This window comes from Canis lupus, chromosome 6, assembly GCF_003254725.2.
Source record: "Canis lupus dingo isolate Sandy chromosome 6, ASM325472v2, whole genome shotgun sequence".
In the NCBI taxonomy this organism is placed as follows: Eukaryota; Metazoa; Chordata; class Mammalia; order Carnivora; family Canidae; genus Canis; species Canis lupus.
Window position 1 is genome coordinate 24656813 of NC_064248.1, and position 22522 is coordinate 24679334.

General features: G+C 43.9%; 1 protein-coding gene and 1 long non-coding RNA gene across 9 annotated transcripts; both read right to left on the reverse strand.

The window, feature by feature from the left end:
- Nucleotides 1-2644: 2644 nt before the first annotated feature.
- Nucleotides 2645-4568, reverse strand: LOC112640293 (uncharacterized). The gene is made up of 2 exons (XR_004816714.2): nt 4257-4568; nt 2645-2851 (listed from the first exon to the last, which is right to left on the reverse strand). It is a non-coding gene; the product is annotated as an uncharacterized LOC112640293 (long non-coding RNA).
- A 158-nt stretch (nt 4569-4726) lies between these two features.
- Nucleotides 4727-22346, reverse strand: LOC112640292 (transport and Golgi organization protein 1 homolog). 8 transcript variants are annotated; one of them, XM_049111356.1, is made up of 15 exons: nt 19831-20454; nt 16812-17958; nt 15508-15596; nt 15198-15273; nt 14804-14914; nt 14166-14229; nt 13850-13997; nt 11290-11391; nt 10554-10614; nt 10410-10445; nt 10263-10330; nt 10053-10147; nt 8913-8977; nt 7870-7973; nt 4727-4902 (listed from the first exon to the last, which is right to left on the reverse strand). In XM_049111356.1, the coding sequence occupies exons 4-15, from the start codon at nt 15228-15230 to the stop codon at nt 4752-4754; spliced, it is 1038 nt and encodes a 345-aa protein (XP_048967313.1). In that variant the 5' UTR covers nt 15231-15273; nt 15508-15596; nt 16812-17958; nt 19831-20454; the 3' UTR covers nt 4727-4751. The 8 variants fall into 8 exon arrangements, with proteins under 8 accessions (XP_048967313.1, XP_048967314.1, XP_025272125.1 ...); XM_049111357.1 differs by having other exon boundaries at nt 15502-15596; XM_025416340.3 differs by lacking the exons at nt 16812-17958; nt 19831-20454 and adding an exon at nt 22208-22346.
- Nucleotides 22347-22522: the final 176 nt, after the last annotated feature.

The following is a 22522-nucleotide window of genomic DNA, read 5'->3' on the forward strand; positions in this document are numbered from 1 at the left end:
CCATTTCTGGTGCTTTATTTTGTGGTGAATTCTTCCTTCTAGTCATTTTGTCCAGTGCAGAGTGGCTGTATGAGTGGGCTGAGTCAAAAATATGAACCACAACATAAGTAAAACACACCATACATGATTCCTAAGAGGTCAGAGACCAGAAAATAAAAGAAAAAAAAAAGCAGAACAAAATAAAACAAAAGGATCACTAAAGTGTAAAGCAAATTTTAACACAAAGTAGTAATAATAAAAAGGCAAAAACCAAAAACAATGAAGAAAAAGGGGAAAAATGTAAAGAAAAGTGGGAAAAGAGAAGAAATGGGGGTGGACGGGGTGGTGAAGACATCGTAGTGGAGAATGTAGTCTCCCTGAGGGTCCTAGAGGGTGATCCTCTTGTTTCTGAGTGTATTTTGTTCTGTATTTTAGAAGATGCTCAATCCCAAATTTATGTAAGCCAGCAATATTTCTAGAAAGCCTCAACATTCACCACAGAAACATAAACAAGATAAATAGAGGGGCAGAATGGGAAGGGAGAGAGAATATAATCTCACAGAATGAACCAACACAGTATTCCACTTGGTTCTGGGTGTATGCTGGTCATGTTTTAGAAGGTACTAACATCTACCGTTGTAAAACAACGTGAGGCAGAAAAAACAAAAAACAAAAACCTGTATGTCGGATATCTACCAAAATTAAACTGAACACATTGAAGGGGATCCAGAAGTGAAAAATAGATCTAAGACATTTAATTGTAGAAATATGAAAGTCAAAAAGGAAAAAACTTAAAAATGAGGAAGTGGTAAAAACCTGTAGTTAAGGTGGGAAAAGAGAAAAAATATTGGAGATTTTTAGTCTGACATAAAAACAAGTCATAATGGAAAAAGAAAAATAAAAGAATAAAAGGACCCTCTAGCTCTATATACTATTTTCTCTCAGGCCTGGAGCTTTCCAGTGCTGCTTGGTCAGTAAACTTGCTCTTCTTTTGTACTTCCAGCTGCTCTTCTGGGGGAGGGGTCTACTGTGCTGATTGTCAGGTGTCTTTGCCTGGGCAGAAATGCCCTGGCCCTTGCTAGTATGGCCCTTGCCCAGCTCAGTATGAGCTGTTTATCCTGTGAGGCCTTTTTTCCATAGAGGCCCTGCCTCTCCCAGGCACAAGGTGAAATAAAGTGGGAAAACAACAATGGCGGCAGCCAGATTTCCAGCTCTGGAGTCAATCTCCCTGCGAATAACTAACCAAAGTCTCCCAGTCCATGCTGGCCTAAATGCTTATGTGGGCAGGAGCAGGTGCACTGATCTGCACAGCTTGTGGGGCACCCAGCAGCAGGAGAGTTCTTGCTTTCTTGTGACCTCCCCAAAGTATGAAATTTTTGCATATTCAATTCAGAAATGGAAATAATTTGCCTATTAAATTAAGCTTGTTGCTGAGAAAGATGCAAGTGGAGGCTCCTTAGTGGCTAGTCTGTTAAACATCTATCTTTTGGCTCAGGTCATGGTCCCACGGTATGGGATCAAACCTCATGTTCTGGGCTCCCTGCTCAGTGGGGAATTTACTTCTCCCTCTGCTACTCTCCCTCCTAGTGCTGTCTCACTCTCATGCTCTCTCTCAAAATCTAAAAAAAAATTCATACTTAGGAAATATGCTTTTCTTAAAGTCAACTTGAGAGATATTTTCATGTTTTAGATATATACATAAAACATCAAATGAAGAAATACACTATCATGAAATGAAATCATATTGATGCACATACATTACTTTTTTAATCTAATTTTTCAAGGTGGGATGAATTTTCAAATGGGTAGGAAAAGTTAATGATGAGCTACAACAACAAATCCTGAAGTATAGAAAGCTGCATGCTCATCATAAGGTCTTTTTTTTTTTTTTTTTAACAAGGAACAGAAAGAAACCTTGAATGTACAAGTGATGAATATAAAACTCAGGAAGATATATGAATCTGTCTGAATCAGAAATAACAAAGGAAAACTTTGAGGAGGTGGAATTGCATAAATCAGTGGATGTAAGCATCAATTCTAATATATTAAAAAATACCACCACACTTTTTCTTCAAACAGGGATTTATAAAGTTCGTTTTGTACAATCTTTTGCATATGTAGAAGTGGTCTTGACACTTTCTTTGAACAGAAGTAGTCACTGTGGGATTCTGTGAATGAGCTTTTTATAAATTGCAAGAAACTTAAAACAATTGAAGATTGTCATGAGTTCATGAGAAATTATAAAATAAAGCAAATCTCAATTGGAAAGGAGATAACCTGGGGCACCCTGGGTCGCTCAGTAGGTTAAGCATCTGCCTCAGGTCATAATCTCGGGGTCTTGGAATGGAGACCCTTGTGGGGTGTCCGTGCTCAGCAGGGAGGCTGCCCTCCTGTCCCACTGACCCTCCCGGCGTCTCATGGTCACTCTGTCTCGCAAATAATTAAATGAAATCTTAAAAAAAGGAAGAGAAGGATATAAGGTGAAGATTACATTTTAAAGATATTATTGAGTGTAGGATGAAGACACAAAAGGGTAATTACAACAAATTCTCTTTCAAGTGTAAATATTTAACTGTTAAATAATGCAAGGTTTATGACACCAGGTACCTGTCAGGTTTTCAGTTGTTCCGAGTACTACAACGTTGTTTGAAAAAAACAAACAATAAAAAAGTAATACAAGCATGTTTAAGTGGACAGCAGTTTGTGCTTTCACCTCAGGCTCCGGTTCCAGGAGGACACAGAAAGTGGGACCCCAGCTCCCCATTCTCGGAGGAGCTGAGAGTCAGCAGTTCCTGTATTTACGTCGCCGCTGAGTGTGGCTCCAGTTCCTCTGATTTGGGGTCAGGATTTCTCCCCAGAAACAAGCCTGCATCTGTAATAAACCAACCACAGCATCTCTGACGTGGCGTCGAGGGGCCCCCCAATCCACGGATCCCTGAGTAAAATACTTCTTGTTCAAACACCCTCAGGGAAAATGAGGACCAAACGACGGGAACAGCCCAGAAAACACAAGGGATTGTGCTGCTCACTCACTGACCAGCGTGTCCCGGGGGAAGCCCCCCAGAGGCCCCTCCTCAGCACTCGGCCCGGCAAGGCAGCCTCTGTCCCGCTCGTCCCTCAGGAGACGCCAAGTAGCTGCAAAGGCCCCAGGGTCTCCCCGGCGCGGGCGGCAGAACCTGCTGGAAACGCAGCTCTGGCTCTCTGTCCTGAGGCACCTGCAGCGCACTGGGCTGGATCCTCCTGTGGCTGCACAGGCCCTTCCCGCCCTGAGGCGCCCTGGGTCAGCGCAGCCGATGCGCGCCCTCTGCTGGCCGTGGCTGCGCACGCAGAGACCCTGCCCCTCCCTGGGGGTGGCGCGCGCGCGCCCTCTGCTGGCCGTCCTGGGAATCCCGGCAATGCTCAAGGTCCTGGCCCCTCAGCTGGAGGCAGAGAGGGCGCTCTGCTCCAGCCAAGCCATCTCTCTCTATGACAGATCCTGAGGCTGGGCCCCACAAATCCATGCAAAGGAGGTGCTCCCATCTTCCCAAGTGAAATGACCTCTGCAAAGCTCAGCCCCAGGAAGGTGGGGGCAGTGGGCTCAGGGAATCTGATGCCCAGAATTCCTGCCTCTACTGGTCCCAACACTCAGATCCCCTTCATAGACCCCTCCATCCTCGTCCATGGTTCCCCCTCTACACCCCTGGACCAGGAGCCTCCATTCCTCCTTGTAATTCCTCTTTTCTCTGCTTCTCCCTACCCTGTCTTCCTCTCTTTCTTCCTCTCACTTTCTAGGACTTGCCCCCACCACCACCTCCCCATTCACTTACTGTCTCTCTCCCTGACAGTCTCTGTCTCTCCTCAGGCCCTCAGATCTTCTGCTCTGTGTAGCCCTGTCTAGGACAACAGGGAACCACATCTCCTCTCTTTCCTGGTCTCCTGCCATGTTTCAGTCCACAGCCTGCTCCCAGGCTGCTTAGGCTGACCTTGGCTGCAGCAGTGAGGTCACCAGTCACCCCTGGACAGCATGTGGACAGACAGACCTTAACACCTTTGTGGCCCAACCATCACCCCAAAGCTGCTGGAGGATGGCTGCCTCCACAGCCTGGAAAGGAGGGCTCCGCAGGATCATGGAGCTCTGGTGCAGAATGGATTGGCCTGGAGGACCTAAAAAGATCCAGAAGCACACACCCAACTTCCCCATCTTCTCCTGCATGGTGGGGGAACAATGGGTCTCCCATCATTGACCTGTTCCCTGCCCATTACTTCATAGGAAACTGTGGGAAGATTGTGGGTCTTACCAGGAAAACTGCCACTGTCAGCTCCCTCAGAGCTCACCTAGATTTGTTCTGTTGGGCGCAGCTGGTATGGGGAAGCCAGTGCACAAAACTTGCCTTAATGCAGGGCCTCCTCACCGGGTTTCCAGGGCCACTCCTGACCCTTTGTTCAATTCTCACCATCACAATAGACCACTTGCTTGGGGACAGACACTTGTCCTGCTGATCACTTCATACCCACTAAACCAGCAGGAGACATGTGCTCAAGAGCATCTACCAACAGTAAATAAAACAACCAACAGATCTAAATACTAGATGAGTCCACCTCCCCCGAAGTTTTCCTGGGCCTTTTTCAGTAAAGATCCCACAAAGGGTAATCTTGTGGCCATCCCCCATCACCACCATTTCTGCCAGTTTGTTTACTGTGTATGCAGGATTCACATTATGCCCTCAAGGGGAGGGATGGTAGGTCCTGGTGAAAGCAGACGCTGACATGGAGAAGGAACCATGAAAGGTTTATTAGGAGGATAACAGGAGTGACAAAGCACAGGGGACAGGATTGGAAGGGGAAACACTCTGACCCTTAGGCAGATCTGACATCTTTTCTAAATATGCTCTCTGCACAGCCAGGTTGTTACTGTTCCAGGAAGTCTTCAAATCTGAAACAATCCTGTAAGGCAAAGAGGTTTGGGGTTATTTCAATGGGATCTTCTGTTTTGCTATATGCATTTTGCCTTTACAGTATATGTGAGGCCTTAAATGAACAATTGAGGATATGGCTGCCTCTGTGAATCTATATTATAGAAAATAACTTTCATCACAGCTCTGATATAAATCTCTGAATGTACGTATTCTCATGAATACCCTTTACTATCTTCTTGGCTAGGACCTGTAAGTTAATAGAAAAAAAGAGGGTTTTTGCCTTATCTTTGAAATGAGGATTGCCAATCTCTGGGCTGAGGTGTTATACCCTTAGTGGTAGTTTCAGGGACTTAATGAACATTTTTTGATGATTATCTGCATGGATCTATTTTCATGTAAACAGTGAGAAGGGAGAGTGGCCAACAGCCCAATTATTTTGCATAATCTTTTTTTTTTCTTTGAGAGAGAGAGAAAGAAAGAGAAAGGGCGGGCAAACTTGTGAGAAAACAGGGAAGGGGTAGAGAGAGAATCCCAAGCAGGCTCCACACTCAGTGCTGAGCCCAATGTGGGGCTTGATCTCAGAACCTTGAGACCATGACCTAAGCAGAAATCAAGAGTCAGATGCTTAGCTGACTGACCCACCCAGGTGCACATTCTTTATGTACCTCAACCCCTATTCCTCTAATGACCTCAGAAACCAATATGGTCTCCATTTCATAGATAACAATGCTGTGGCTCTGAGTAAGCCCCACTGAGAGCTGGTACTAGGGCCAAGACAGAGGCAGAGCCACAGGATATTGTGATGGAAGTTCAGGGAGATGCAAAGCTGCAGACAGGGTGGTGACAGCCGATGCAGAGGTGCAGTGACAGGGCTCAAGCTAGTGTGGCTCCTGGTCAACCCTGAATCCCCCACTAAGGGTGTGACTCAAGCTGAAGGCCAATCAGTCACTCAGCTGATCTAGGTCCAATCCTCACATTTTCTCACTAGGACACACAAATTAGGGCAGATAAGACTCCCAAAAGACCCAATTCAACTTCCCAAATCTCCATGACATTCCTTCACACAGTTCAGTACCTTCAGAAATTCAGGGCAAACAACAGTCTTTATCGATTATAAATTAGCTATGGCAACAATGACATTTCGATACAAATAATAGCATTATCCACTCTGTGTGATGGAACAGACTGGGTTTGTATCTCATGATGACTTCACACTCACTTCTCAAGATGCTGGCTTGCCAGAAAGGGCTGCTCCTCTAGCTGAAGGCGGCCAATCCACACCCCTGAGCACCTCCATTCTTCTTATCCACAACCTCCTATTTCTGTGGGATCCAGGGCACCCTCACTTGTCCTTCAGATATGTTGCTGATGCTTCCATCATGTGTAACACAACAACTCTGATGTTTAATTAATGTGTACCTCCCTTCTATCAGACACCTTAAATTCCTAAAGTTGAGAGTGGGCCTTGTCCCTCCCAGAGTACAGAATATTGTCTCTGTACAATGTGCACACCCCGACCTGCTGTGCCCAACACTCAGTAAAGAGCAGCTCTCCTTCCCCAGAAAGGCACCTGCCAACCATCTCAGTGTGACTAAAAGACAAAGTCTTCACATACTGTATCTCCTGAGCAATTGAAGAAAGTTGCAATGTCTTTAGCAACATTCCCATAATTCCCATAACACGTGAGGCCAGCATGGGTCCTGCTATTCCTTACAGATGATGCACCTGCATCTATATCTGAACAACACCATAGAAAAGTCGGAAGTTTATCCAATTGGAAGTGACTGAGAAACATTCACACAGGCCCTCCATACTTGCCTCCTGTATGTGCCACTGTTTCTCATTCTCACTTCCCTTGTGGGACAAGTGGGTTTCCCACAAGTACCGACTGACTGCCGAGGACAATGGGGAGACCCCTACTCTAATGATTAATGAGGGGACCACAGCTCTGCTTCAAGGGTTTATAACTAATCAAATGACAGATTAAACTCAACATGCTGAACATGAAGTGAGAGATGTGTTTCATCCATTCTAGAACAACAAATGTGGACTCTGGACATGACTATAATGAATGTGTCTGCCATTCAGCAAGAGAGACACTTCCTGCCTGACCCAGTTCCACCGAACTCTTCAGTGTGTGGAAATAGCTAAGTACAACCCATGAATATCCTGAGAAACTCTAGAATGTTACAATGTCCTCAGCCAGAGTTCTCCTTGCACTGTGAGGCCCTCAGCACAAACTCTGCCTTTGCTCTACCAACCTGATAAGAAAGAAGACAATACAGTTTATAAGTCAACTCATATGTTTCATATCGTCTTATCCTGGGTGTAGATTTGGGTGCAGAATAAGGACCCAGAAGCCAATGGGAGGGTGGAGGGAGATGTGTCCCAGGGCCCCAGGAAGGTGATGAAAGGGGACTTGTGGGGTACAATGTCCACATGGGCCTTATACAGCAGGAAGTGATCTTGTATCCACAAGGTTTCTGCAGAACAGAAATTAGTGGTATGTTGCTATGACAGACAGAAGCAGAACATGAAACCCAATGAAACAAGTATCAGCACCTGGACCCTTGTTCACTCTCAGCTTCAGGAGAGCAGAGCACTAGGGCCACAAAACCCTAGACCTCCACCGAATGCCACCACACAGTCCGGAGCAGCTGAAGGATGCCAAAGGAAGGAAGTTAGTGTCACCACACATCACCAACCATCTCTCAGAGGGTGGGACCTCAAGGTGTCTTGTCCTACCAGTTGAACAGTGGCCACAACAAATGACTCATAAAAAGCATGTCACAGACAGGCAGGCAGGCAAGTGTGGCCAGGCCTACTTCACTCTCTTCATTCCTTGAGGCCTCAGAGGCTTATTATGTATATACTCAGTAAGAATGAATACAATGAGAAGCAATGAGAAGCCCAATGTTCAAATATGGAAATACAGCCCCTTAAGGGTCAAAGCGCTATCCACCAGCCCCTGCCTGACCCCGCTCTGTTTCCCTACCTGACAAGGGGTCTTCTATTGCTACAAGGGCTGTCCATGGCAACAGACACCACTGAGGAGATGGGAGTTTCTGGGGTCCAGCAGGAGATGTGGAAAAGTGCTTTCTGAGAGGAACACGACTACAAGTTAGTGGGAACCAGCTCTATGGATCTACGTCACTGTTGATCAGAATGCTCCTTAGCTTAGGTACAGAGCAAGTGCAGAGTCCTTCAGTGCCAAGGACCACCGAGGAGCTGACTCTACATCACTGGATGCAAACAAATGTGTCTGGAGAGTAGGTGTGAAACTCCCATGGTAGGTCAGGGGAGACCCTGTCAGCCAGCACAGCCACCCAAACCACATGACCACCCGTTCACAGGCACACAACAGAAAACATGGGTGAGGGGTTGAGCCTGCATGTCGTCACTGGTATCCCTTCTTCACGGCTGCTGGTCCTGTGGATGTTTTCTACTACACCTATGTCACCTGGCAGAGTTCATAATAATCTCACCCAGGGGTCACCTGAAGGAATACTGGGTTGTATCCTTACCCAATGGATGGAATGCACATGAGGTAGCAAACCCACCTTCTCTATACACACTCAAATCTGCCCAAAGCACGTAGCACAGAGTGCCAGGGAGGGCATGGTTTTTCCCATTTTCCACCTGTGGGGATTACCCCAGACATTGCCCCACATTAGTCTCCTAACCCCAAAACTAGCAACCTACCACTTCCACATGAAAGCAAACAACAAAGAGACAGCCAGATGGCATATCAGGATAGAGTGAGATGTCATCTACCTTGACTTATTTACACACACACACACACACACACACACACACACACACGGTATGCATCCTGCGGTCATACATCTCTAAGCATCTGTAGCTTTTGGAGGTACCACCTAAGGTGAGGATCTCTAATGGAGAAGCCTATAGGCTCTTTGGTAAACAGCTTGCATTTTGGAAGGCGAACATGCCTTAGACAGATCACAGGACACAACGAACAGACAAGGCCAAGACATCTTTCAGAAATGGCTACAACTGAAAACCAACAGCATTTACCTTAGCCATCTCTGGGTTCTTTTTAGGGATGGTGCTGCTGTTCTTCTCGGGAACTGGTCTAGATTCTGAAATTGACAAAGAATGGAGGCTTATTGTGGTTTGCGTACCCTCTATGCCTTCCTCCCCCATCTTGCTCTCTTTCTTACACTCAGTCCCTTATCAGAATAGACAGCTTCCCACATGACTCAAGTGACTCCTTTTTTTAATAATAAATTTATTTTTCATTGTGTTCAATTTGCCAACATACAGAATAACACCCCGTGCACAAGTGACTCCTTTGCTAAAGGAGATACCATAACCTGATGTGAGAGAGACACTACAGAGCCCTGGTTCCCATGTTTTCATAATGAATCAACCAACAGAGGACAGCACAGGGTACAACTGGCTGGAAATCAACACTGAAATTCGGTGAGCAAGCCACATCAAAGAAAATCATGTTTTCTTCATAGATTATTAATTGAACTGAGAATAGCCATGGGTGGGTGATATCAATGCACCCTCCAAATGAATGGCATGCATTCTCTTCTCAGGCCACAGGTTGATGGTTCAGTATTTCAGTCTACAGATGAGGCCTAGCATATGTGACTGGCCACTATAGAAATACTTGAGGAATGTACTTAGACAATCATATAGTCATGAGCAAAGAAAAAATAGGTGGATTAAGCAGTAAAGCTATCGTATTCTACTGATAACATTAAAGGAATAAAATTATATGAATTGATGAATGAAGTACTGTAGATTCCAAAATGAAATAAACTCCATAAAGAGTGGATAAATGTCTTTTAAAAATATTCCTTTTTTTCCACAAAAAAAGTTTTCATCACTAGGTCAAAGTGGGAAAGAAGCTCAGGACCATCACCCCTCCAGGTACATTTCCTCAGGTTGGGGTGAGGGAGACGGTGGGAGGGTCTTCAGTCAGGGGAGGGGCAGGAGCTCCAACTGTCATGGGGACAGGTGCCCTGCTCCCTGGGGGCACCTGAGGAAAATATTCTCCTGTTACCCCTTCAGATAACCTGCTGTCCTTAGGTAGCGCTTGTGATTCTCTTCAGGACACACAGCGATCACCCACAGAACCTGGAAGGATGCCATGTGGTTTCATAGCAGCAATTGGGCTGCTGCACTTCACAAAGTGCCCCTTACCTCTCCTTTGAGGGATCTGCATCTCAGGTCTTCCCGGAATCAGTTCCTGCCTCCTGTGTCTCTCAGGCAGCATCTTTCCTTCTAGTATGGCTAGTCTTGAACAGATAATGGATATCTATAAGAATCACAACACCACCACCTCTCCTGACACTAAACAGCACAGCTGTCCTCCCGCAAACACCCGTGACAATGTCCATCAATCTCCCCTACCTGTGTTTCAAGTAGGCTTTCTCCCTGCTTTGCTGCGCTATCTCCCACTCCCAAATCTGAGCCTTGACCTGGGGGAGAAAAACGCTTCCACCTTCAATTGTGCCAGACTGTGCACCAAACAAAAAGGATGAAAAAGCAAACACTTACCCAGTTGTCTTGAGCATTCTTCTCATGAATTGCTATCTGAAAAAGCCAGCACACCAAAAGCCCGTGGTTAGGGACTCGATGAGCCACTGCTGTCTCCTGCAGGAGGTGCCAAGGGTTCAGCACAGTGGGCAGAGCTCAGGTTACCTGGAGTCTGAAGGTCAGTTCTGACTCCTGCAGCTGTTCTTGCATTTCTTGGACTTGTTGCCTGTGAGTTACAATAGCTTTCATTAGATAAAGCCCATTATTGGGTAGGATTTTAAATAACTGGCCCATGTGGCCATCCTCCTCTTATCTGTCCCCTCATCCAATTTATCCTGACACAGGAAAACACTTATCACATGATTATAAATGTACAGTTGGATCAAAGCTATTGTTACATCCTTCCCTTACTCACTTTCCCACACCTGCAGGGTTCAGAGTTGATATAATTTCCTTACCTGTCTTCAGTCATTCCCTAATTTATCCTGTGGCAAGTGTCTTTTGTCGTAAAGCTCTTCTCTCCTTTAAGTTCTATCCTTACCATGTTTCCCAGGGTGGCAAAGACCAGGGCCGTCAGATGGCATTACTGTGTTTTGGGTATGATTTAACCTACAACAAACGCTTTCCTAAAATGAGGACAATTTACACCACCCCCAGGGACACTGGTGTGGATGTAGTTTCCACAGCATCAGGCCAGTGCTGGGGATCAGGATATGTTTAGTAACATAATTGTATTGTTCTTTCTAAAACTTCTGTTTTTACGTCTGTTATTCTCTCTGGATATGTCTTCTGAATTTTTGTTTCTATTACTTGTTAATTGAGTCTAAACATTGTACAGAGGTTTAAAACAAAATGGGAACAGAGTCTTCAGGTGGCCCTAGTATTTAATACCTGAACTCACTTGTATCTGTCTATTTCTTCTGTGGCTACTTTAAAAAATTCTTCTTTAGTTGAGAATTGATTCTTCTTTGCCACCAGTTCATAGTGTGTCTTTTCCAGTTTCCTAAGATGGGAAAGGTATTTACATAGTCCAGTAGCCAAGACCCACAAGTTCTGCAGTTTTTCCTCCCAGCACTCTTGATGGCCTAGATTTGAATGTCCCTTCTTCCCTCCCCCATAAAGACACAGACTGACAGCACAATCAGAAATGAATTGAAAGCCCCATTTAGGGTTAAAGAAAACCAAACTCTGGCTGCTGCCAAGTCCCCTGCAATCAGAGCTGTCTTTATATTCTCTATTTCAATTCATTCATCATTAAGTCTTCAAATAAAATTACACTTTGTGCCCTCTCAGAGTTGGTCTTTTGTTTGAGACGGTAAAGGCTCATTTCAATTCAAAGTGAAAAGCCATGTCTGACCAACTATACCCTTTAGGATAAAGCAGGGGATCATCATTAGTCCTATACCTCCTTGGGGAGCCCTGATTCTCAGGCCAAGGATGTGCCTGGACAATCAGCCCAAAAGAAAGCCTTCCAGAATATGGCTTCATTAGTATTGAAGCTCACTCCCAGTCATCTATAGGGTTTAGAAGTACAACATCTGCCTCCTCTTTGAACATCCCAGTGGAGGAAAAAGCCTATCTTAGTGCTGGCAATATGTACTGAAGTATAAAATTATGTGAACTGTCACATGGTCAGGGTGTTAACTCCAGGAAACAGATTTCAGGTAGAAAACTATCAACCACATGGAGTCAACCTACTTTCAGAAGACTGAGTTCATTGATAGTGAAGGTAGCAAAGGGCAATGCTTAGAAAGGCTGATTGGCTGTGTTGTGCTCATATTCTAACACTTGATTGACTCAAGAATCACATGCAAAAAGTCTCTTAGAAACTGAGACTAAAGCTCTAGACACAGAAAGACACTTGAATTTGTGTCTGGTCTCTCAGGCAATCATGCAGCAAATGTTTTCTGGAAGGGCTGTATTGTAACGGCTCAGTTGTAAGGTGTTGAAGAGAGAAAGGTGGTCAAAGCACTGTCTCCCCCCCCCAAAAAAAGAATATTGTGATAGCATATGTACTGAAGTATAAGATTATGTGAGCTGTCATATAGTCAGGGTGTTAATTCCTGGAAACAGATTTCAGGTGGAAAAGTATCAACTGCATGGAGTCAACCTACTTTCAGTAGACTGAGTTCATTAATAGTGAAGGTAGCAAAGGGCATTGCCTAGAAAGCCTGGTTGGCTTGTTGCTCTCACATTCTTTCGTTCATTGTGTTGATTTTTAAAGAGTTTCAACCTAACACTTGATTGACTCAAGAATCACATGCAAAAAGACTCTTAGAAACTCAGACAAAAGCTCTACACAGAAAAATACAAATGCATTTGCGTCTCTCAAGCAATCCTTCAGCCAAAGTTTTATGGGGGGGGCTGTATTGTAGTGGCTCAGTTGTAAGGTGCTGAAGAAAGAAGGTGGTCAAGGCACTGTACCTTCCTCTCAAAAAACTTACCAATGAACAAAAATAAGATGCCAGTGAGTCAGAGCAGCCGCCACCCCAGATGTGTGAAGGAATAACACAAAGCTGAGTCTCCAGTGAAGAGAAGGAATAGTTTTATTTTTCAACAATCATGAGGGACTCTAAGGTCTTGATATCCTTGAGAAAAAAAGGAAACTGGAGGAGAATGGATAAAAGAGGAACCAGACAAGAGAGGACGTTCAGGAGTGAACGCACCAAATTTCTAACTAGCACATGAAGAAACAGGAGAACAAGATGGAGAAGAAGGCAGCCTAAAAGAAAGCCAGCCTGGCAGGTGGAACCAATCTCTCCAGGACTCATCAGTAAATTCTGGGAACAGGCAAGTGAACTGCAAAGAAGCTGAACAACTTTATGGGCACAGGCTTAGGAGGAAACAAGTTAAGTTCAGGGTCAGCCAACAAAGGTAAGCCCTGGTGAAACTGCAGGCTTGGTTGGGACCTAGGAGTGTGACACCTACAAAATCAGGTGGACGGGAATACCCCAGCCTTCTTAGGGATTGAGCCTGCAATGAATGATCTCTACCGTACACTGGATGAAGCAATCCAGTACTGCCGGTGTCCCAACCTACTTTCCGGAAAGAAACCTCCGCTGTTTCTGCAGAGAATTCCATTTTTTTCCAACAGATTCTTGAACCAAGTCTCATACTGAACAAGAAAAATGACTTAATTCACAGTTGATAAGAACTTGTAATGAGACTGAAACCTAAAGGGCAATGTAGACAGACCCAGAGGGGATCCAGGTATCAAAGGGATTAATGCTGATATTTTCCCTCTTCTATCCCAAACAACGTGTGACAAGCAGTTTGAAGAGAAAGGAAAATGCGGGTTCCAGAAATCAAGGTAGGAAGGGCAGACAATTCTACTTAGCAGTAGAATTTGATTTGGCAAAAATACTCTAGATCCTATTCTAAAAGAAAGACAGTTTTCTATATTGGCCACCACACAAATTCATACAACAGTATTTGTGACAATTAGCATAGGAATATCTTACTCTGCTGCAGCCATTCTTTTTTGTTCATAGAATTCAACCATTTCAACCAAGGTATCTACTTTCTTCTTCAGCTGTTTCAATTCTGCTTCCTTCATTGTTTTCACAGAACTCAATGCATTGCACTTGTCTTCCAGGACCTTTTTACTTTCTGTAAATAATGGTATTCTTCTCTGTGTGTGCACATGACCTGAGAACTTGCTTGTGATGGGGAAGAAGAATTCTGGGCAAGGACCTTGAGGGCAGGAAAGTATTCTTTCCCTTCCTAATGCACACTCATTGCCACCACATGGGGATTTCTTCCCACAAAACAACATACCTTCCAGATCACATTTCTTGGACCTCAAAACTCTCAGTTCTGGATCCTCGAATACATCTTGCAACTTTAAGACAGATATAAGAAAAGACATTCAAGCAATCATGATCACAGAACAATATGAGTGCATCTAATAGAAACAGGATCATGCAGTGCAACAAAGTCCTTGAAGCATAAATAGAATATGGAGAAAGTAAGGAAGGTGGAAAATAGTGTAAATCAAAGGACTCACAAATGACTTCCTTAACGGGTGTGTGTCTTCCCCTATTCACTGTGAAAATTCTCTCTTCAGCATTAAGAGAGGAAGCGACCATACAATTGGGCTAGCTGTCGCCCTCATTGCTCAAATATCTTGTGGGATTTTCTACGTATCTCAGAGGGCAGGGCTGAATATGATAATTACCTAGCTGTGAAAATAAACCATACTTCCTAGTCCTTGAAATAGCAAAACTCATCATTGTGGTCTTAAGGGAAATTCCAGCTCACTGTTCAGAGGGAATTTCAGTACCCAGATGTCCACTCTCAACCATGATAAACAGCAAGTGAATATACTGCACTCACCTCACCCAATGAACAAAAAGCTTCCTAAGCCACATTATGATAAGACTCAATAGCTGACTATTAGACTAACAGACTCTTACCTTGTCCTGATTCTTGACATTCTTCTTTTTCTCAGATTGCATGTTAGTATGTGCACACTGATGGGTGTCATTTAAATTTTCACTAAGCTGTTCAACTGTTTTGATGTTCTCCTTCAACAAAACATATTGAATCAGTAATAATAATTCATTACTTGGGGCACCTGGGTGGCACAGTTGTTGAGAGTCTGACTCATTGTTTTGGCTCAAATCCTGATCTCAGGCGCCTGCACACTCAGCCTGGAGTCTGCTTGGGATTCTCTCTCTCTTCTCCCTCTGTCCTCCTCCACTGTTTCTCTCTCATATAAACAAATCTTTAAAATAATATTAGTAATAATAATTTATTACTTTTATTTCTGTTGTTAGAACACAATTCAGGCAAAGAAGGGATTCTTACCTTTAATTTAGGATCTTCATCAGAGAGAAACATATTTCCTCTCAGTTTCTGGAAGATGTTTCTTTGTTTCCCTGATCTGTAAAACATATGAAAAAGGAATCAGAATTCAAAAATAGGTTTGTCTAGCACTATATATTATCTTCAAATGTATGACTCCTTCCACAAATAAAGAGGCAGTGTTCTATATTTTTGAAGCTTATCTTGAATTGGGACTGTTTTTGGATCACCTGAAATAGGTCAATAGGGCAAATATCAGAGGTGGAAGTAACTGAAATGAAATCACAAAAAATATCTGAAAAAATACCTATACCTTCTTTTCCCAAATGGATATTCCTTCAGCAAGTTTCCTGTTTTCTTTCTTAAACCAAATGATCTTCTCAGTTATTTGCTGTAAATTAACTAAATGGAGAGAAAACAATTTTTAAGATTATTAGGAAAACCAGTGTGAGTAATTCTAGTGTATTAGCAGCAGCGATACATTATCTGACACTTGGGTGTAACTAACTTTTTAGCATTCCCATTGTGGCTGAAGAAAGCAAGTTTTTATGGCATTTGAAACTTAAGAAGACCTTATTTCAGTGAGGTTATTACTTAAAATATTTTTTTTAAATGAAGAAATACAAAAAAAAGGCCTTCTAATTTTTCTCCCATCTGTAAACCCATTCTTGGAAAATTTAATCACTGTGAATCCTTATGTCATCACCAGAGATGTAAGAGAAAAATCAAGTATCCTACCAACTTACATTTCTCTCCTCCAATGATTAAGGTACATAAATAGGTTTCTGGAAACAACCCAAAATGAACAAAATCATCCTTGACTCCTGCTTTGTGTCACATCCACTTTCAGGTGCTACTTGGAATTCCACACAAGGATCAAATGCAAAAAACAGAGGTCACCTTGTTAACCATGTGAAACATCCCCAGTCATGGACAAGCTTGGTATATCTGACAGCTGTCTGGATGCTTATATCAGTGGCTGATGTTTAACTAGATTATATACAATGGGGCCAATAACACTAGGCTCTCAGAGACCATGGCCACGTACAGATGGAGGTGGGAAATGCAAGACAAGTTAGTTTGTGCAAGAGCTCAGAGACGAGGGAGGGAGGGAAAACTGAGCTGATCTAGGAGATGCAGCCCAGGGATGGGAATAATTCAGTAAAGTCTACTGAGGAATTTCCTCCATTGAAGACTCAAAAGAGATAGAATAGAGTCTGTTTTGACTGGAGGTATTCATATGGGATGATTCTGCCTCAATACAAGGGTTGTTCCTGACTACTGGGACTTTCCAGAGCCTTCTCTAAGAATCTAGTGGATGCCAATTTATAGAAGTCTACTGATTTCTTTTTTTTTAATTTATTTTTTATTGGTGTTCAATTTACCAACATACAGAATAACCCCCAGTGCCCGTCACCCATTCACTCCCACCCCCGCCCTCCCCCCTTTCTACCACCCCTAGTTCGTTTCCCAGAGTTAGCAGTCTTTATGTTCTGCCTCCCTTTCTGATATTTCCCACACATTTCTTCTCCCTTCCCTTCTATTCCCTTTCACTATTATTTATATTCCCCAAATGAATGAGAACATATAATGTTTGTCCTTCTCCGACTGACTTACTTTACTCAGCATAATACCCTCCAGTTCCATCCACGTTGAAGCAAATGGTGGGTATTTGTCATTTCTAATAGCTGAGTAATATTCCATTGTATATATAAACCACATCTTTATCCATTCATCTTTCGATGGACACCGAGGCTCCTTCCACAGTTTGGCTATTGTGGCCATTGCTGCTATAAACATCGGGGTGCAGGTGTCCCGGCGTTTCATTGCATCTGTATCTTTGGGGTAAATCCCCAACAGTGCAATTGCTGGGTCGTAGGCAGGTCTATTTTTAACTCTTTGAGGAACCTCCACACAGTTTTCCAGAGTGGCTGCACCAGTTTACATTCCCACCAACAGTGTAAGAGGGTTCCCTTTTCTCCGCATCCTCTCCAACATTTGTGGTTTCCTGCCTTGTTAATTTTCCCCATTCTCACTGGTGTGAGGTGGTATCTCATTGTGGTTTGGATTTGTATTTCCCTGATGGCAAGTGATGCGGAGCATTTTCTCATGTGCATGTTGGCCATGTCTATGTCTTCCTCTGTGAGATTTCTGTTCATCTCTTTTGCCCATTTCATGATTGGATTGTTTGTTTCTTGGGTGTTGAGCTTAATAAGTTCTTTATAGATCTTGGAAACTAGCCCTTTATCTGATATGTCATTAGCAAATATCTTCTCCCATTCTGTAGGTTGTCTTTTAGTTTTGTTGACTGTATCCTTTGCTGTGCAAAAGCTTCTTATCTTGATGAAGTCCCAATAGTTCACTTTTGCTTTTGTTTCTTTTGCCTTCGTGGATGTATCTTGCAAGAAGTTACTGTGGCCGAGTTCAAAAAGGGTGTTGCCTGTGTTCTTCTCTAGGATTTTGATGGAATCTTGTCTCACATTTAGATCTTTCATCCATTTTGAGTTTATCTTTGTGTATGGTGAAAGGGAGTGGTCTAGTTTCATTCTTCTGCATGTGGATGTCCAATTTTCCAGCACCATTTATTGAAGAGACTGTCTTTCTTCCAATGTATAGTCTTTCCTCCTTTATCGAATATTAGTTGACCATAAAGCTCAGGGTCCACTTCTGGGTTCTCTATTCTGTTCCATTGATCTATGTGTCTGTTTTTGTGCCAGTACCACACTGTCTTGATGACCACAGCTTTGTACTGGGAGCCTTTCCCCTAAGATCAGGAACAAGACAGGGATGTCCACTCTCACCACTGCTATTCAACATAGTACTGGAAGTCCTAACCTCAGCAATCAGACAACAAAAAGACATTAAAGGCATTCAAATTGGCAAAGAAGAAGTCAAACTCTCCCTCTTCGCCGATGACATGATACTCTACATAGAAAACCCAAAAGGCTCCACCCCAAGATTGCTAGAACTCATACAGCAATTCGGTAGCGTGGCAGGATACAAAATCAATGCCCAGAAGTCAGTGGCATTTCTATACACTAACAATGAGACTGAAGAAAGAGAAATTAAGGAGTCAATCCCATTTACAATTGCACCCAAAAGCATAAGATACCTAGGAATAAACCTAACCAAAGATGTAAAGGATCTATACCCTCAAAACTATAGAACACTTCTGAAAGAAATTGAGGAAGACACAAAGAGATGGAAAAATATTCCATGCTCATGGATTGGCAGAATTAATATTGTGAAAATGTCAATGTTACCCAGGGCAATTTACACGTTTAATGCAATCCCTATCAAAATACCATGGACTTTCTTCAGAGAGTTAGAACAAATTATTTTAAGATTTGTGTGGAATCAGAAAAGACCCCGAATAGCCAGGGGAATTATAAAAAAGAAAACCATATCTGGGGGCATCACAATGCCAGATTTCAGTCTACTGATTTCTATGGGTGTTCCCTGTCTGTCTCTTTCTCTCTCTCCTGGAGGGTACCAGTTTTGCTTTTTAATGACAGAGTGACATATTCACACTGGGAACCAGATATTTCTTCATATTCGGATACTCCTAAGAACAGTCAGGTCCTTTTTGCTTGGGTAAATCAACACTCTGCACACACTTGGCCAAAGAAAGGACAATGCCTCATTCATTTCCTGATCACATAATTCCTACTGATTTTCCTATGACAAGTGTCACAGCAGGATGTGGCCACTTAGTGTCTGCTGGGCTTTCTAGGGCTCCCCATGATCCAGGTGGGACACAGAGTTTCTTGGGGGTAGCCTCCAAGAACAGAAGGAAAGGGCTGAATGCAGAGTTATGAGAAGTCAACCACCCAGGAAGCATAGAGCACAAAGGACATTTCACTTTTTAACTCGAGTACCTACACTGATGCTTAAGTTATCACTGTTCCCCAGGCTGCCAAAGTTCACAAATATGAGCAATGTGCTGATGGGAATGCAAACTACATATAAGATGGACCCTAAACTTACAAGACTTGAAGGAGGATCTTGACTGGGCTTCCAGGAGTCAGTCTAATATCTATAGCTCCTATAAATTAGAGTTCTTGAAATTTTTTAAAGACAATTTTAATGAAATATAATTTACATACCAGACAAGCTCCCTATTTAAGACATAATGGTCAGTGGCTTTTGTATCTTGGCAAATCCTTCCCTCTTGACACAATAAACCTAGTATTTTCAGGTTTGCATTATGCCAACATGGCTCTTTTTGGGCCAAGCAGCACAGACAGGACCCAGAACTTGATGTGGACAGCTGTGGCCACAACCCCTTCAGGCTGACCAGAAAACCTGCCCTTCAATATCTTCAGGAAGAACTAAAGTTCTCCTTAAGTTCCCATCAAGGAGACTGAAAAAGCTGTTATTTAATCAGTGTGAAAGAACCCAGCAGGATGGAAGACATCACCAGCAGCTTCTGGGCAGTTAAGTCTTGGTTTGGATCAAGTCATGATCCCATGGTTCTGAGATTGATCCCCTCTTTGGGTTCTCTGCACATCATGTTTGGGATTCTCTATCTCCTTCCCCCTCTACCCTTCCCCTAGCACCTGTGCCCCGCCCTCCCTCAAATATATAAATCTTAAAAAAAAAAGGAAGACACTACTGATGTGCCATGTTTACTCACATTTGGGTTTGGGCAACTAGGACACAGGAATAAGAGGAGCCAGAGGGCAGCCTCGCGGCGCAGCGGTTTAGCACCGCCTGCAGCCCGGGGTGTGATCCTGGAGACCTGGGATCAAGTCCCAAGTCGGGCTTCCTGCATGGAGCCTGCTTCTTCCTCTGCCTGTGTCTCTGCCCCTCTCTCTCTGAATAAATAAATATTAAAAAAAAAAAAGAAGAGGAACCAGAAAGCAGACTCTACACCTCCATATCCTGGTTCTTTCAAGGGGCACTGGGGCACGGGGGAGGAGGTGGAGATAGGCAGGAGCAGGTGGGGGTGGGATGAGTGCGGAGGAGTGGGAAAGGGGACAAGTTGGTAATTAGGGATGGGAGAGGATGCGAACAGAGGATAGGACTGGGGAAGGTGTTTGTTACAAGAAAGGATGGGACAGTGCCACCGTCAGATTAAATACTTGAGGGGAGGGAGGAGGTTTCAGAAAGGGTAGTAGATCAGCAGGTTAGGAAATCATTAGGTCAGCAGGACACAGTAGCAAGTTAAGTGAACTCTCAGGAATTGGAGTGGAGAAGGATCCATCTTCCTCCAAGCCTTCCCCTGGTTGAACATTTCCTTAGCAACCCAGAGCCCAGAGCCTTTATACTCTCAACCAATCAGCTGCCTTTGCCCTTGGTAGATCAGCATGGAAACCCCTTGTGACCTCATTTTTTAAAAAGCCCCTTTCTACCTGGTGCCCCACCACACACCATCTCAATGACAGGTCCCTCTGCAACCTTGGCAGACCATCCGGCTTCTACTCCCTCCCAACCCAGGTCCTTGTTTCCTCTTCTGGGTGCTCTCTCCTTCCTTTCTCAACTCCGTCCCATGGCCATTGGCTGAACAACATATAAAGAAAAGGAGGACAGAACTGAAGCAACAATCGAATACACAAGCAGAGTGGGAGGTTTCAACCCTCTCTCAGCACCTTAAAGCAGACAAAACACCCATAAATGGTATATCTTGGTATTGAACCATCTGAATCCCACAGCTATATATCTGTGTGTTACATATCTGTCCACATCCACATAACACTGTGCAGGACACATTAACTGTAGGCACATAGGATACACTTACTAAAATTTATTTTGGCCCTAAGGGAAATTTCAATATATTTCAGTGACATGAAATCACACAGAGCTTGTTTTGGTAATATAATGTGCTAGAGATCACTGAGAAAAAGCTAACTAGAAATTCCCATATGTTTAGAAATTGAGAAGTATCTCCATAAGTAAAATATGGGTAAAGAAATCTCAAAGAAAAAGAGCTATAATGGAACTAAAGGCTAAGAGCATTGATAAGATTGAAATAAAAAATGTCTGCTGGGCTGGAATATCCTGGAATACTGGTGTGAGAAGACTGTATGGTCTCAAAATCATCCCTAACCAACGAAGACATTTTACTACTTCAAACAGTGGTAACTCTGTCACAGGTCTATGTGACCCTCCTGCCCATTAGCTTGGGCTTTACTTTGTGAACCTCACAGGGGAAATAATCCAAGCTCACTCTCAGGGGATCTCCTGGGACCTCCAGGAATGAGAGCATTTGAAGAGAGAAAGCTCATCATCTTCTCTCCTTGGGGATCCAGGGACGATCCAGAGAATTGGCAGCGCCAGGTGCGCTGGGCCAGGAGAGCGAAGCAGGTGGGCAGGGGCCAGGGACCCTGGTAATGAGACAACCCCCCTATGATCATCTCTCCTAAACTGTTTCTCTATAAGACTAACAATGTTTCCCCAACACATTCAGCCCCAAGGCAGCTGAAAATCAGTGCTCCACATACCACCACTTTATTATTATGTAGATTTCTTATAAACAGGAACCATTTTAGCACTGCTGAAATAGGGGATAATGTCTTTAACATAAATATATATAAAAAAACATAAAAAGTGAACTAAAACAAAAAAACTAAGTTAACAAAATTGAACAGTGTTCAATTCTGTCTAGATGCTGCTGCCTGCCTCAAGAGTCCCAGAGTGTGGCTGTCCTGGTTAAGGAAGGAGACACCAGCTACAGAAGGGGTGAAGTCAGACTAGCCCAAAAGTGAATGGGAGAGAGGCCCAGTCTATAAGGGAGACTAGGGAAGTCCAGGAAGGGTGGCCAGGGTCACCCTGATTATAACTGGAGCAGGGGCAGGGAAAGAAATAGCAGTGAACAGAGTTTGGGGCCTCCGATCAGGTGAGATCACTCAAGGGTGAGAAGTGTCCCCAAAGCTAGTGTCAGCCTCCCAACTAGGCAACCCTTCATGGCCCTGGAGACAGGACCAGGAGCCTAGAGTTTGAGATCCAGCTGTGCTGCTTACAGCTGTGTGACCCTGGGCTGGTTTCTTTCTGTAAAATGGGAGTGTCCATACCTGTGTCATAGGCAACTGTGCTAAAGACAAGAGGAAGCCACATGCTGAGCACCTATGGACAATAGCATCATCATCTTCATGGGGCAAGTGTCTTCCTAGATCCAGTGCCTTAAAAGTGTCACAGCTGTTAATGACAACACTGGTGCCAAGCCAGGTCACTCCTGTGTCAGGCCTGTGTTAAGCCTTGGCCTTTGTAGAAATCATCTCTTAGGCTCCAGATGGCAGGAGGAGGTCATAAGGTGTGGGGAGGGCTCTGGGCCCCTGGCAAGGCTGAGGCATTCCTGGGCCCTGGGAAGGGTGAGTGAGTGAGGACCC